This window comes from Schistocerca piceifrons, chromosome 7, assembly GCF_021461385.2.
Source record: "Schistocerca piceifrons isolate TAMUIC-IGC-003096 chromosome 7, iqSchPice1.1, whole genome shotgun sequence".
Lineage (NCBI taxonomy): Eukaryota > Metazoa > Arthropoda > Insecta > Orthoptera > Acrididae > Schistocerca > Schistocerca piceifrons.
This window is the reverse complement of record NC_060144.1, coordinates 106,214,062-106,230,713: the sequence shown is the minus strand read 5'-3', so window position 1 is coordinate 106,230,713 and position 16,652 is coordinate 106,214,062. Positions and strand designations below refer to the sequence as shown.

Here is a 16,652-nt window from a genome sequence, read left to right as displayed (position 1 = left end):
GTATTCAAGACAGATGTATTCCAAGGATAAATAAAAGATAAGTAAAAAGCATCTACCTACTTTTCTTCTTATTCATTTATAAGTTCTCATGTTCCAGACTTCACGCCCGTCGGCGTGTGTGTGTACGCGTGCCTGTCTTTCTTTTGGCTACTACCGTGTGGCGTAACAGTCTTGTTACGTCACAACAATTATTATTATTGCTATTATTATTATTTAAATGTTTTTTATATTCCCTTACTACGAGGGTCACTCCAAAAGAAATGCACACTATTTTTGTAAAAATACAGTTTTCATTCTGCATGTGTGAAAGTTTCCCGTTTGTTTTCAAACTTAGTTCAACCTGTTCCCGAGAGTGGCGCCGTCACAGCATGTCTTCAAAATGGCTGCTACACTTACGTTCGTCAGAAACAACGTGCTTTCATAGAATTCCTGTGCTGTGAATACGAGACAGTGGGAAACCTCCACAAAAGGTTGAAAAGGTGTATGGAGATGCTGCTGTCGATCGCAGTACAGTTAGTCGGTGGGTAAGCAGGTTACGTGATGAAAGTGGGCACGGCAATATTGAGGATTGTCCTCGCAGCGGCAGGTCTCGTACTGCACACACTCCAGACAATGTGCAGAGAGTTAACGAATTGGTGACTGCTGGCAGACGCATCACAGTGAACGAATTGTCACGCTACGTTGGGATAGGGGAAGGAAGTGTTTGCAGAATACTGAAAGCGTTGGCGTTAAAAAAAGGTTTGTGCCGGGTGGCTTCCCAGGAAGTTGACAGTGGCTCACAAAGAAACAAGAAAAACGGTATGCAGCGAACTTTTGGAACAGTACGAGAATGGTGGAGATGAATTCCTTGGAAAAATTGTGACAGGTGATGAAACATGACTCCATCATTTTTCACCAGAGACGAAGAGGCAATCAATGGAGAGGCATCACGCAAATTCACCCAAGAAAAAAAAAATTCAAAACCACACTTCTGCTGGAAAAGTTATGGCTATGGGGTTTTTCGATTCCGAAGGACATCATGCCAAGTGGAACCACCATAAATTCTGATGCATATGTGACGATACTGAAGGAACTTCAAGCTCGACTGAGTCGTGTTCGACCACATCGGCAAAAGCAGGATGTTTTGCTGTTGCACGACAATGCACGATCACATGTCAGTCAAAAAACCTTGGAAGCGATCACAAAAATCGGATGGACAACACTGAAACACCCGCCTTACAGTCCTGACCTTGCTCCATGTGACTATCATCTCTTTGGGAAACTGAAAGACTCACTTCGTGGAAAAAGGTTTGAAGATGATGACTCCCTTGTGCACGCTGCCGAACAGTGCCTCCAACAGGTTAGTCCAGAATTTTACCGTGCGGGTATACAGGCGCTGGTTCCAAGATGGCGTAAGGCAGTTGAGAGGGATGGAAATTATATGGAGAAATGAAAATATTATTCCTAAAGGATGTATCTACACACTGCAAAACTTTCAAACATGTAGAATAAAAGATGGATTAAAAAAAATAGTGTGCATTTATTTTGGAGTGTCCCTCGTACAAGTGGGCAGACATCGCCTAATTTGCTGCCTTATGACCTTTATTGTACAATTTTAAAATTTCGCATACAACCGTCATCATTATTTAGCCTACAGCACAAAAATGTAAGGGGTATTATCCACAATCTAAAGCTTTACATACAATAGTTATCGTTATTTAGCTTACGACCCACAAATGTGAGGAATGTAATCCACAGTTGCGCCCAAGTCATCTGGGTATTTGTATTCTACCCTTCAGACAAAAGCTCTTAAGAATCACAAAATAATCAAAACAAAAACAAATAAAGATTTCGGACATAAATTTCTTGTCTTATTTTAAAATTGGCAACAGCTGATCCTTTGTTTCGCTTCTCTATTCTACCGGCCGTTAACCAACAACGTCCTCCTTTCATATAATTGTAACACCAGTTACATCTGCTGTAAGTCACACTCGCTCCTATACATGCACTGGCCAAGTAACTCCACTGAGTCATCAATCATCCCACTGTATTCCAGAGAAATCTCAGGGGACTTGAAGAAAACAACATACCAATAGTATATATTCAAATTTGGAAATTTGTTGTAAGGACTATGGGACCAAACTGCTGAGGTCATCAGTCCCTAGGCTTAAGTACTGCTTACTCTAACTTAAACTAACTTACGCTAAGGACAACACACACACCCATGCCCGAGGGAGGTCTCGAACCTCTGACGGGGGCAGACGTATACAGGGTGGTCCATTGATTGTGACTGGGCCAAATATCTCACGAAATAAGCGTCAAACGAAAAAACTACAAAGAACGAAACTTGTCTAGCTTGAAGGGAGAAACCAGGTGGCGCTATGGTTGGCCCGCTGGATGGCGCTGCCATAGGTCAAACGGATAACAACTGCGTTTTCCAAAATAGGAACCCCGATTTTTTATTACATATTCTTGCAATGCGTAAAGAAGTATGAATGTTTTAGTTGGACCACTTTTTCCTCTTTGTGATAGATGGCGCTGTAATAGTCACAAACATATGGCTCACAATTTTAGACGAACAGTTGGTAACAGGTTTTTGGTGAACGTGCGGGCCATGGTATTGTGCTTCGACGACCAATCCACCTGTCATGAAATATGCTATTCAATACCGCTTCAACGCACGCGAGCTATGTGGCGGACATCCATCATGTTGGAAGTACATCGCCATTCTGTCATGCAGTGAAACATCTTGTAGTAACATCGGTAGAACATTACGTAGGAAATCAGCATACATTGCACCATTTATATTGCCATCGAGAAAATGGGGGCAATAATCCTTCCTCCCATAATGCAGCACCATACATTAACCCGCCAAGGTCGCTGATGTTCCACTTGTCGCAGCCATCGTGGATTTTCCGTTGCCCAATAGTGCATATTATGCCGGTTTACGTTACCGCTGTTGGTGAATGACGCTTCGTCGCTAAATAGAACGCGTGCAAAAAATCTGTCACCGTCCCATAATTTCTCTTGTGCCCAGTGGCAGAACTGTACACGATGTTCAAATTCATCGCCATGCAATTCCTGGTGCATAGAAATATGGTACGGGTGCAATCGATGTTTATGTAGCGTTCTCAACACCGACGTTTTAGAGACTCCCGATTCTCGCGTAGTTTGTCTGCTACTGATGTGCGGATTAGTCACGACAGCAGCTGGAACACCTACTTGGGCATCATCATTTGTTGCAGGCTGTGGTTCTGTTTCACAAGTGGCTGAACATTTCCTGTTTATCCTTAAATAACGTAACTATCCGGCGAACGGTCCGGACACTTGGATGATGTCGTCCAGGATACCGAGCAGCATACCTAGCACAATAGCCATGCATTAACACGATATCGACCTTTTTCGCAATTGTTAAACGGTCCATTTTAACACGGGTAATGTATCAAGAAGCAAATACCGTCCGCAATGTTACGTGATACCACGTACTTACGGGTTTGCGACTATTACAGCGCCATCTATCACAAAGCGGAAAAAGTGGTCCAACTAAAACATTCATAATTATTTACGTACTACACGAATATGTAATAAAAATGGGGGTTCTTATTTAAAAAAACGAAGCTGATAGGCTTATCATATTACCGCTGATCTCAAAAAAGATCAATAAACCTGCGGAACAGAGCGTTACTGTTCTCTTCTGTTTGTACATTATCAAATCTATCTGGTGAATTGCAGTTTTGAGTTTTTCAATTAGAAGAAGTTATTTCCTCTTTTTCTTTAAGTGCATCACCTCTAAATCCTAATACACGGTGGGATTCAGCTGCCCCTTCCGCTGGGTTTTATGCAGCCCACAACGCCTTCTAATACCAATTGCAAAAATCTCATACTGTCTTGCTCATTACGCACAAACTGTTGTCCATACAGAAAAAAATATGAACAGGACTTTTCTGTAGGAAATTTAACGTTTTTAGATTTTGTACTGTGATACGTTTTCGCTCGAGGCCACGGTTTTCGAGTTATTAAAGAAAAACGCGTTATAAGGTCACTTTTGCACGTATTTCTTGAATAATTCGAAAACTACGGCTTCTTTATTTTAAAATAAGACAAGAACTTTGTGTCCAAAATCTTTATTAGGTTGATTATATTTTGATTCTTTTGTGAAAATGTATCCCAGTACAAAATTTAACGGTATTAAATTTACTATATAAATGTCCTGTTCATTTTTTGTGTAGTGCTAATATTTTGCACCTAGTGAGTGAGAGAATATGAAAACATTGCATGTGGTATTTGAAGATGATGCGGATTGCATAAAACCTATTAGTAGGGTATAAGTTAGGCTGTCAGCCCAGTCTGAAGGCGTCGTAGTACGCTCTATACCTAATCGCAAATTATGTTCCCGCCTACCCTATATATTTCGTGTTACAGGATGTACACTCTATTTGATATACAACCATTTGTTCTGATTTACTTATCTTGCTCCCAATCTCATGCTTTAAACTACATACAACTTTTTTTCACTCTGAATGCCTACTGGACATTGAATGTTTTAAATATGTTCACAAATTTTTCTGATATTTTTCGATTACATGGTACAGCAACGATCATTTTATACTTAGCTCGTTCCTCTCCTCCTGTAGATAAGTCGGTTCACGATACTTATATCATATCCACTGGTTACTGCAGCATGTTTAATAGCGTTTAATTCAGTTAATCTGCTGAGCTCACTGGTACACTAATGGCTCTGTTTACTAAAATTCTGAAGGCCACTTCTTCATAAATATGCTGGTGGCATGACTCGTTAACAATCAGATCTGTTGCTGTTCGCTTTCTAAAGATTTTATATGCCTAACCTAAAGATCCAAAAACGAAGTGTGATTATTACTTTTGGGCTTTTGTTTTAAAGTAACTCGAGGACCTGATGTCCAAATATCTTTAATTGCTTTGATTTTACTTCTGTTTTGTGCTTTTTTAAGTGAGAGTGTGTGAAGAGTAGAACACAGGCAGCGAGAAGAAGGAGCTTGACGAAGGAAACGTGTAGCTGTAGATTAAGTCCTCACATGTGTCTGTTGTATATGATAAACAACCAGAACACTTATCTCCAGAATCGCTCCTCTAGCATTTAAGATGGACAGTGTCGGAATTAATATACAGGGTGACCAAAAAGTCAGTATAAATTTGAAAACTTAATAAACCACAGAATAACGTAGATAGGTAAAAATTGACACACATTCTTGGAATGACATGGGGTTTTATTAGAACAAAAAAAAAAAAAAAAAAAAAAAACAAAGTTCACAAAATGTCCGACAGATGGCGCTGGACAGCAAAACTGCTACCGTGACGGGTGAGAGGTACGCCGATATGTTACAGAATCGCATCATCCCCAGCCTGGATGATAAACACCTGTTGGAACGTACCATGTTTATGCAGGATAGCCCCCCACCCCATATTGCTAGACTCGTGAAAGATCTCTTGCGCGCGTCGTTTGGTGATGATCGTGTGCTCAGCCGCCACTTTCGTCATGCTTGGCCTCCCAGGTCCCCAGACCTCAGTCCGTGCGATTATTGGCTTTGGGGTTACCTGAAGTCGCAAGTGCATCGTGATCGACCGACATCTCTAGGGATGCTGAAACACAACATCCGACGCCAATGCCTCACCATAACTCCGGACATGCTTTACAGTGCTGTTCACAACATTATTCCTCGACTACAGCTATTGTTGAGGAATGATGGTGGACATATTGAGCATTTCCTGTAAAGAACATCATCTTTGCTTTATCTTACTTTGTTATGCTAATTATAGCTATTCTGATCATATGAAGCGCCATCTCTCGGACATTTTTTGAACGTTTGTATTTTTTTGATTCTAATAAAGCCCCATGTCATTCCAAGCATGTGTGTCAATTTGTACCTCTCTATCTACATTATTCCGTGATTTATTCAGATTTCAAATTTATACTGACTTTTTGATCACCCGGTACACTAATTTAAGAGTTTAAAGGAAGGGTGTTTATGACAAGATGATGATGTTGTGATGTACAATCTTTTTATTATGAAGATGATATGATGAGGTTCCTCTGAACTGTGGCTAGGGATTGTGATGTAGAAAGCACTGGAGATGATGTTATATGGTAAAGGATGTGGGGTGTCTGTGTGTGAAGGAACTGATGTTTTCAATGTGTGTGGGATGTGAACTAGACAAGCATAGGGTTTGCTCTAGACTTCATTTGGGATGGGTATGGTAGGTTGTGGTTGAAGGGAATGGTAGGTTTCAGGGATGAGTTCTTCGTCTGAGAAGGAAAGGCGACTGAGTTATGCTGGGAAGGGTCATGGAGTGTTTGGTGATGAAGGGAAAGGTGGGATGTGTTGATAGAGGTGCAGCAGTGAACCAGAGCTTTCATGGATGTGAGGGACGGCAGGATGTTGGGACTCAAACTTATGGAGATATAGAAAAGGCGAAGGTGTTCTGTTGTTTCAGGAGGTATGGGAACTTTATGGGCTGTAAAAGATACGAGGCGGAGTACATGCCGCTCCAGGATCTGATTGAACCAATAAGTCTTGGGAGGAGTGGAAGCTGATGCTACATTAACATAGGTAAGGTTGTGACGGTTGACGGTTCTATATGTAATACCCATGTTCGTCGGTTAGTAGTGCCAGTCTGTTTTGGGTTTTTATTTCTTTTTTAGCATCGGCAGACGAGAGTTTCATCTTAATTTTTGATCGACTGTTAGTGTAAGATATTTCTGAGTTTTAATTAGGCGGCTTGGGTTGCTGTGGATAGCTAAGTAAAATTCTCTGGGACCAAATGGTTTCTGAAAAATTTATAACACGTTCTAGATGATGGTCAGACAAATACTAATACATCTGTTAATCAGAGTCCACACCAGGTGTAGCTGTGTCAGAGAATCGTGGGCAGGATGACACTTCATTCTTTATTTTAAATCTATGGCTGAGTGCCGTTTTAGGTGCTTCAAACGTCAGTTACAATAAAAGTTGTTAGGCTTTCTAAGGCATTTAAGCTACTTGCGTCATGTCTCTGTCAATCTTGTGTACTGTATTTCTGGGTATACTCTCATCTGAAAGGTATTCTAGAAGAAAACTGTCGAGAAACCACATCTAGCTTGGCGGTGGAACACATTAACGCTCTCTGTAGCAACGGATTCGGTCATGGTCTAGCATGCCTCTCTCTCTCTCTCTCTGACGCTAAGTTTTACGAGCAACTAATCTGAATAAATGATTGGATATGGAAAATCTGCTGGGGACACAGATTTTATTAAATTAATATTACACCAGTACATTAATCTTGCATCTTAATATTTTTGTACTAGCTACTTCATATCTGAACATCTCGTGCCGGTATCAACGAGAGAGTCTTGTAATCCTGTGAAAACCCTCAGGGACACTCGTGCTCCCTCATCTCCTACGTACTCTATGTACTGATTCTATGATGTGATATTTGCTCTCGTCGAAACTTATTTTCCCACCAAATTTAGCATTTTATAGCGTCTTACATTCTTAAGTGATACAAGGAATGACATACAAGACAAACAGCTTTTGTTTATTCCCATCTCTGACAGGCCTATTGAAAATGGAAATTGTTTTTTCGAATGAATGTCATGAAGGAATTGTTTGTTTTTATGGTGTCCAATTTACTTATCAGTTTTTCAGGCCATCACTGCATTTGTTTTCCTTCGATATCATCAAGGCACCGACATAAACTTTCTAGGCTTACTGAGGTTCCGCCTATTGCCATTCTACCGTAATACCTGTATGTGATTCCTCCTCGTTCCCTCCAAACCCCCCCCCCCCCCCCCCCATCTTCAATTACATTTCTACTCTGTGTTGTCGGTTTCTGCCTCCTTTGCCTTTGCTGTCCTCCACACAATGTCCTCTAGATCCCCTCTCCCACTTTCGTCAGTTTCCCTGATGAATACAGTTCCATATCAAGTGGTCAGTTTCTGAGATACAGGTACCATGCTCAAGACATCATACAATATTCTTTCCCTATCTGTAACATGCTTATTCTCGTATTGCAGTACGTACTGTACCATTCTACCTTTGTCACACCTCGTGCATTACAAGACATGCTTACATAATGGTCTTAATAGTGCAGTCACATACATGACCACTTTGTTTCCCTGTTAGCAGTTTTGAGGTGCTTTCGATTCGTGACCAGGCGCAATGCGGATTAATTTCGATGACGGGTAGGTGTCTTCTATTAGCAACATTTTCTCTGTGCCGGGGAACATCTCGCAAACACGCTGTTAGCATCGCTGCTTCTTGCCTCTATCACATTACCTGATTTCAGGTTTATAATTGTCTGCCACCTTAACTGAGTACTAATTATCGAGACTTTTTTACATTGTAATCCCACACACATTAAAGAACCATTTCTAATGACTCGGAGAGCCTTTCATCTACCTCTGCTGATTCCTGCCTACGCCATACGCATGACTTCACGATAATGGACATATACAACACACAAATACACGGTAAGTTAGTGTTTCTCGATCTATGTAGATATAACCGTCTGGGTTGTCTGAGTTAGCAGTAAACCATGACCATCAAAGACATTCACTCTACACATTATTGCGTTGTTAATGGGATACAAACCAGATACATAACTGTAATTTTCGTCTGGCCGATTGAGGGCGATTTGGGATGACACTGTTCACCCTTCTTATCTTTTCCCAACTGATACGACGTGCTGTGAGGAAGAAGTAACGATCCTCTCAGACTACAGTTGCTCATGAATGACGTCTTCTAATTTTCGATTGCCACTCGACGTTCAGAAAGGAGTCAACAGTCGTGAGATTACAGTGTGGAGTTCCCAGAGGTATCAGCTATCATAGTAACTGATCGAACGACTGCTGTCTTATCATATCCTGTAAATCGCTTTCTTCAGATATTACAGTGCCCTCACATATCTCTCAGTCAACATTAAGCCAGGTGGAACAGTGATTAGGTCATCAAATTCCGTAGAAGAAGAGTTCAAAGCCCTATACAAACAACCGGGTTCAGTTTTTTTGTGGTTTCCGTTAGTTGATTAAGGCTTATGTTGATCTTGTTCCTTCAAAAACGGTACAGTAGACTTTCTCCCATATTTTTGTCTTATATGAGCTTGTACTCCTTCTTTAAGACCACTTCGTCGACGGAACATAGGACTATAGTCTATATTTCTTCCTTTCTTCGAAGGGAGCGTTAGCGTCAAACATGCCATAACTTGCTTCCAAAACTCGAAGGTTAGCCGTAGGAGCTGGAAATAGTACAGTGTTTCACTTTATTATTAGAGCAGCCTTATGGTCTAGATTTTATTATAATATATTAAGATATTGTTTTGCGTAAAACAAAGCAAGTTATATAATTTTACAATACACGAACAAAAAAGTTAAACAAAGAAGTTGGCATATATAAATGAAGGGTATTAACGAAGAGGCTATAAACCGATACCATTTTCAAAATAGGTCATATTACTACATACAAATGGGCAACAGTCTTAGGTTGGTACCACTGTCTTCTTACTACTTCATTCAAACCGTTACACATTTCCGGGCAGTTTGCACGACGTATTGTCCCTAGGTGCTGAACCACTTCACATTCGACCTATTCTTTAATCTTTTTCTTGATGAAACTGGCCTCTGTCTTCCACTTCTGTCCAGAGAGAGTCAACAGAAGAAGTTGTATCCAGAAATTGTGTAGATGTATGAGTAATTTTGTGGCAGTTACATTCTGGGCCTAGCACTTTCTATGTCTTATCTTTCGGATAATTTTTTCAGTAGTTTTGAGGAAAGACTCTTTTATAACGGACCGATTCATTGTTCCATAGCATTACTGGTAAAATTTAAATGTCGTGTGACGAGGCCCTCCCGTCGGGAAGACCGTTCGCCGGGTGCAAGTCTTTCGATTTGACGCCACTTCGGCGATATGCGCGTCGAATTACTGGCAATTTTTCTGTTCCATAAAATTTCGGGCGTGCAGCCGCATAAATTTCACTTTATCTTCTGATATTTCGGCTGTACACCGTCCAGCCATCTTCAGAGTGAGGCGAGGTGACTGACACTCCAGCACTTGCAACGTGTATTTAAACCTGCGGAACGCGTTACTACGCATGCGGCCACAGGTATGCAAGGTGCCAGGGACGTTGATCGGCGGCAAAGAGGTACAACACATGCATGAAATCAGATCTATGGCTGCGCACAGTGGTATCAATGTATCACTGCGAGCTGCACCGTTGCGACAGCTTTGTGAGTTTATTACAGAAAGTGCCGGATTCCATGAATTGTCCATGCTGAAGCCACTATATCTATTAATGAAATTCGTTGCCAACGGAACTTCAATTGCTTCTTTCACTGTTGAGTCGCAGAAAGATGTAGTCGAAGCTAAACTTTTGACGTTATCGTACACCATTCAATGCCCAATGTTAATACAGTGCTATCACCGCCGATTTATTAGGTTGTAAGAGCCAGGTATACCTGCGGTGCTCCGAGCATGCTTCATGCACTTACGGGTCGTTTGTCCGATGTATGAACGGCCATACTCGAAAGGAATCTTGTAAGCGCCTGGATTCCGACGCACCAAATCATCTTTAACGGAACCCAGGAGTGTTGCTGTCTTTGGCGGAGGGTGAAAAATCATTTTCACTTTGTATTTTCTGAGGATCAGTCCTATTTTTGTCGATGGGCTACCCATGTATGTTAGAAAAGTCATGGATTTAAAACTTGCCGTGTCTTGTCCAGCATTCCTTATGCCCACTGTTGGTTTCATTCATGTCTCTTACATATCTACTGTGGAGAATATCCGTTGGCTTCAAAAACTCTTCTCAAATGTAGAAGCTCGTTCTCTAGACCTCGTCAGAAATGACGTGTGCTCTGTGTACCAGAGTTATGAGAACACTCATTGCCTGCGAAGGGTGGTAGCAGCTATTTGCAAGCAAATGGAAATCTTTACTGGTCGGTTTCCGATATACAGCATGTCCCAAAGTGCCATCATCTTTGCGTCATAACAAAACATCCAAAAATTGAAGGCATCCTTCTTTTTCGATTTTCATTTTGAACTGAATTTGTCTATGGATGGAATTCAGATGATTTAAAAATTCTTTTAATTTATCTTCACCGTGGGGCCACTCTACAAACGTATCATCAACACACCTCCAAAATACTGTGGGCTTCAAGCTAACAGATTACAGCGCCTCTTCCTCGAAGTCCTCCATAAAGCAGTTGCCCACAAAGGTCGACAAAGGATTACCCATGGCGACACCGTCAGTCTGTTCATAAAATTCGTTGTGGAATAAAAGATATGTAAAGGTGAAGACATGTTCAAACAAAGCTGAAATCTGAACCTTTGTGAACAACGACACTGCATCGAAGCTGACTATTTCAATCCCAGCACAGCTTCTGGCGGAAAACGGGAGGCGTTCAGAAGCGAAGCAGTCCTCCTTACTATATATAATGCGCCTAGATGATACTTACGAACCAACGTTATCACCTGACGGCCTGTGAATCCGCCGTTATTATAGAATGAGATGCTCAAAATTCACTACTTCTGAAGTTATCCGAGAAGTCGTCACCCGAAAATGTGGTGGTATTATTAAAGCTTTTGAACGATTGAATGAACATACGTGTAGCCAGTTCAAGCAAGAAATTCGCTTCAATTTGCCGTCAAATGCTCTAAGATCAATTATCAACAAAAAATCTGTTTTATTTTATTTACAAGAACAATATAAACACATTTTGGTATATAATTCGCTGTTGAATCCGGATCTAATTTCAGAATTTGTGTATCGGCCTCAGTTTTCCGAAATAATGGATTTGTTTAGACAACATATGTATTACATGTATCCAACAAAATGAGACACTCTCGCAACAAGACTTGCAAATGCCAACAGAAAGAAAAATCACTGGTATTACGTAAAGGAATCTAAGAAACGAGTAACGTACAAGTAAAGAAAAGAATCGTACCTAAAAATGTTTCCTTCCTGACTTCCTGTTATACTTTGTTACACGAACGTCATTTTGTAAGGACCAGCATTTGCTGGACAAAATTGTGGTGTTCCAATTGCCTCGATAACACTTTCCAGTTTGAGATGTTCTGGTGCAACAGTTCTCCATATTCGTCACTAACGGCGCCAAGTTTGTCCGGCAAGAAATGCAAATTAACATTCAAGAAATGTAGTTTGAGTGACATTTAAAATCCCATAAGGTGGTATTATCTCAATAGTTATTGTACAATATCGGAACAGTTGTTTGTCCTAAGTTTGCCCAAAAAGTTTCGGCAGACACTTCTCAAAATCAGTCATGCCATTATCTCAACTTAACTCATTATTTTACTCAACATATCAAGAAATAAATCATGAGACATTATTCCATAATTTAGGCTATTATAAATACTCTTTCCTTTATTTTTGCATCAGGGACCCATGAAATCTTCTCTCCCAAGTTCATGAATCCGCGTGAGGTTTTGTCGAGTTTTGTTTTGAGGAGACCCAATTTTAATGCGCAGCAGAGTTAGATATACATTTTTGGAGTTAACGAGAGCCCAGTGAGTAGATAATTTCGAGCAAGCAATATTTTCTCATAACAGTGATTTTTCTGCTATTGGTTTTTATAGAATGCAGCAGTGCTTTGTATACTCAAGTTTAATCTCGAGAAGAATTGCAGTTACTTTCAGAGTTTCATATACACCCCGTTTGTACTTCAAAGTCTGAATAAGTGTGAACAGCTGTTTAAAGTTCTCATGTTTCTTCTACATTAAGCGAAAGACAATCGGAATAGAAAGGAACTTGATCCCACTGTGGAGAAGTACCGTTTTCTGACTATAAAGGAATTCTATGAAAAAGCACCACTCATCATGGTCAAGAATCTCCATAACTGACATTACAAAGAACTACGGCAACTTTCTTGGAGAAGTATTCAGAAGAAACACAGCATGGATGTTACAGTGAACTCTGAAGAAGCAGGTTCCACCATTTTAATCAATAACATAAGAGCTCATCCCGTAGCTTCGACAGTGTTTGAACACAAACAAGATCATTGAGACAAGAAGTGTGAGCCATCTGATTCACAGTGGCGCTGAAACGTAAGGACGTCACGCACATCTCCTTTGCTCTCTTCGACGTTTGGTCACTGCTTTCGCCTGTCACATTCTCAGTAGGAGCTAGTATCGGAAATTCTTCACTGTGATGTACAGATCTGATAGCAGATAGTAAATTACGGTATCTCACAATTTTCCGTGTTTTCGCTAATAGTGCGTTGTGTGGTCCATTGATTCCCTCTAAATCATGTAGGGGGTGTAGCACATTAAGGGTGAGGGGGGAGAGGGGGATGGCCCATTTCTTGTCCAGGTAACAAACCTTACAACGAAATAAAGTTCATAGCACCTTTTTACAACAGATGATTTTCCTGTTTTTTCAATTTCATAGTTAACTACCACAGATATAATAAAATAAATTTGCGCTATTTACACAGTTACAAGGCGTTTCTTCTTCTGAGTTAACACAAACGTTCACGAATTTAGCACAGCAGCCAGTTACTTCTAACAATTCTGCGATCTCTTGCTGCTGATATGCAAGTGCAAACGTGATAATACGTTTCTAAAGCCGTCGGCACACGGACCGTGCATCCGAACGATGAGCGTTGAGCGTGCCGAGTTTCTGACGTCATAGCGTGGAATAGCACGCTCGGGGGGTCTTTCCGAACGTGTAGAGCGGTATCTGGCGTGTCAGATATTGTGAGAGTGCGTCTGAGCGTTGACCAATGAGATGCCACAACGCCACCTACGTCACAAGCACGCCATCTCCTTCAGTACAGAGTTGTGAGGCGCCATAACGGCATTCATTTCAAGCCTATATGTATATATGCCGTTTCTGAGCACCAGCAAACTGAGAATCATTGGAAAACCCGTTGTTAACTGTGTGATTCGTTACGGTAAAATATTGAGAAACATCATATTCGTGGCAAAAGAATAATTGTAACTTCCGTATTATGAGAGTAGGCTATTTGAAGGCAGCGACACACTGACGATCCACCCAAAAGGCACTGTTCTTCGTACAATTTTTTATAATTAAATTTCAATTAGTAACATATCTAAGATTAAAGTTTTCAGTGACAGGTAACATAATATGATTAGATTCTGCAGGCGTGATGTTGGTTTAGCGTGATGGGTAGCGTCACTATCCTGTAAAAAAATTGAATGGTGGAGTTGTGGTTCGCGTCTTGAGTCTTACAGGGTTTTTTTCCTAACATTCGCGTTTTCATTAGGTTCTGTATAGTATAGACTTATATTAAACTAATAATAAATTAGTTTAATATAAGTCTATACTATAATATTTGATGTTATGTAAATATCAGTTCACCTTTTTTGGTGTGACTTTGTTCGATTGGCTTAATCTACAAGACAGCTTGCGCTACTTGTATAAAGATATTTTGCTCCTTTTTCTTTTACGCTTCGTAATTTACATGTTGCAAAGATTCTGCTACTGGGTAGGAACAGTGATCAAGTAAGACTGACCTTGGGGCTTTACTAAAATGTGGGAATGATGAAATAATGTTTATCTTACGCGCAGAAGTATTCCAAATTTGTAACGCACTGTTTGTAATGGAACTTTTGTACACCTGTTTCCTTATTGACTGGACATGGTACTTTCCTTTTCGTGGACGATGGAGGAAATGTGCGTTTTAATGCAGCTAACGTGGGAATTTTACGCGCGCCCGTTGAGTAAACTGTGTGATTTACAAACTAGAAACATCCCTCAATTGCCACAGGAGTGCGTTGCGATAGCGTATACCACGTTGGGGCCCACGTACCGTATGCACAAGTCGCATCGTTCCTGAGCGTTCAGCAGCACGTTGAACTTGGCACGGTCAACGTTAACGTCCGACAGCACGGTCCGTGTGCCGACGGCGTAAGCATGACTCATCGGCAGCGCTGCCAAACCACCTTCATTTTTTGGAGGTAGATTTCAGAACTGAAAGTCATATGTGGTAATTGCTTGTATGTGTTGCGATTATTTTTTGACAATTAAATCTGCAGAATATTTAAGTTAAGATAAAGAAGAGTAAGTAATATGCAACGTTAGTGAGGGTTTCTATAGGAAGAGAGTAGTGTGTCTCAAGAAAATTCAGCTCAAAAGCCAAAAACAAACATTTTAGATTTCAGCACTCACCACTTAGCAAATAACACCATTCACGTGCTTTGAACGAAAATGTTGTTGAACTAAACACTATGCTGTCAGAGATTCGTCCAGGGCACTGACCTGCCGTGTGTAGACGTTGAGGTAGAGGCAGTCCTCCTTTCCGCCGCTCTCTTGGGCGCAGTGCGGCGCGTCTTCCAGTGCCTCCACGCTGCCATTAGACGAGTAAGGTATGGGATCCTGCAGAAATCACACAGACCATTACCGTAAACAGAAGCAACTGAATCACGAGGCGTACTGACATAAAACTGTACACTAGATTTGTTCGCATGACTCGAAGCGTAAAGAATGTATAACAGTAATAAGTTAATTGATTTAGTCGTAAACCTTGCAGCGGCCTTTTGGTTCAACAAAAGCCAAACGCAACTACGCAGTCAAGTGGAGTGGTGAAGTGAAAGCTAGTGCTTTTTTTATGTCTCGTCGACATCCAAGGGTGCAGTTTCAGCTTGTGAGTGAATTCTAACACAAAACAATTCTGGGACTCAGAATAATATGTTTACCGTACAGCGATATTTTGATTCTTGCAGGGCCTAATGTTACGGTGGAGACGTATGCGTGAACGTAATAGACAGAAGTGGATCGTATGTAGCGACAAGAAGGTAGCGGAGAATCATAGCATAAAATTTCAAACAATAGCATGTGTAGCGCTAATGGCCCGTGTAGCGTAATTCGTAGTGTTGGTAAGACGCTGAATCACTGTGGCGTATGTACGTCTGTCTGTGTCGACATTCAACGCTCCTGGCTTGACAAGTGTCTCACATACAATTGTGTCGTCTTAGGATATCTAACGAAACAGGTTCATACTATGAATTTAGGCTCAGTATGATAACTTTTCGTCAATATTTTGGTAGCTTCATACACAGTTTTCTTCAGCTATCACACACTGGACAATCGCAACATGGTATAACAGGTAACTTGAATCTACCAAATCTCATACTATCTCATTCCATAGAAAATATGTAATTGCCATTTCTTAAACAAATATGTTGGTAAAATAACATTTGTGTTTTACTCTTTATTATCTTGTCCACATGTTTTCTTAGTTTGTATAGAAAAAATGTTGCAAAGATTTCTACATGTTTTCGAAGGAGACTTAAACTGGGGCCTGGTTAGGTTGGTCGGAAATAAGTGCATCATAAATCACTCAAAGACTATTTTTTCATACATTTATGTATCTTCCGTCGTTCCTTATTACTACCTTAATAGTGTATGAACTCCATCTCTGACACTAATAAAAAATTTCGACACAATCAATGTCTTGTTTTGAAGCTGTAGTATCAGCGGTTTTTGAAGACTAAATTGTGGGAAATATCAGTTAACATGGCGAAATAACAGAAAGAGTAAAGGCACACAACCGTAAGTGGAATTGTAACAAAAACAGGAAAAACAAAGCCAAAAGCTCAACACAATCATAAAAAAGTCAAGAATGAATCACATAATATCCATGACAGAATCGACACCTAACATAAATCTCGCCAAACAAGGGAACACAC

General features: G+C 40.6%; 1 protein-coding gene across 1 annotated transcript in view; it reads right to left on the bottom strand.

Moving 5' to 3' along the window:
* The window catches only part of LOC124805487 (juvenile hormone esterase-like), a 147,774-nt gene that overhangs the window by 95,392 nt on the left and 35,730 nt on the right, over nt 1-16,652 (bottom strand). Inside the window, exon 3 of the mRNA XM_047266051.1 lies at nt 15,223-15,339. Coding sequence (XP_047122007.1) covers nt 15,223-15,339 — 117 coding nt within the window. The remainder of the gene's footprint in view (nt 1-15,222; nt 15,340-16,652) is intronic.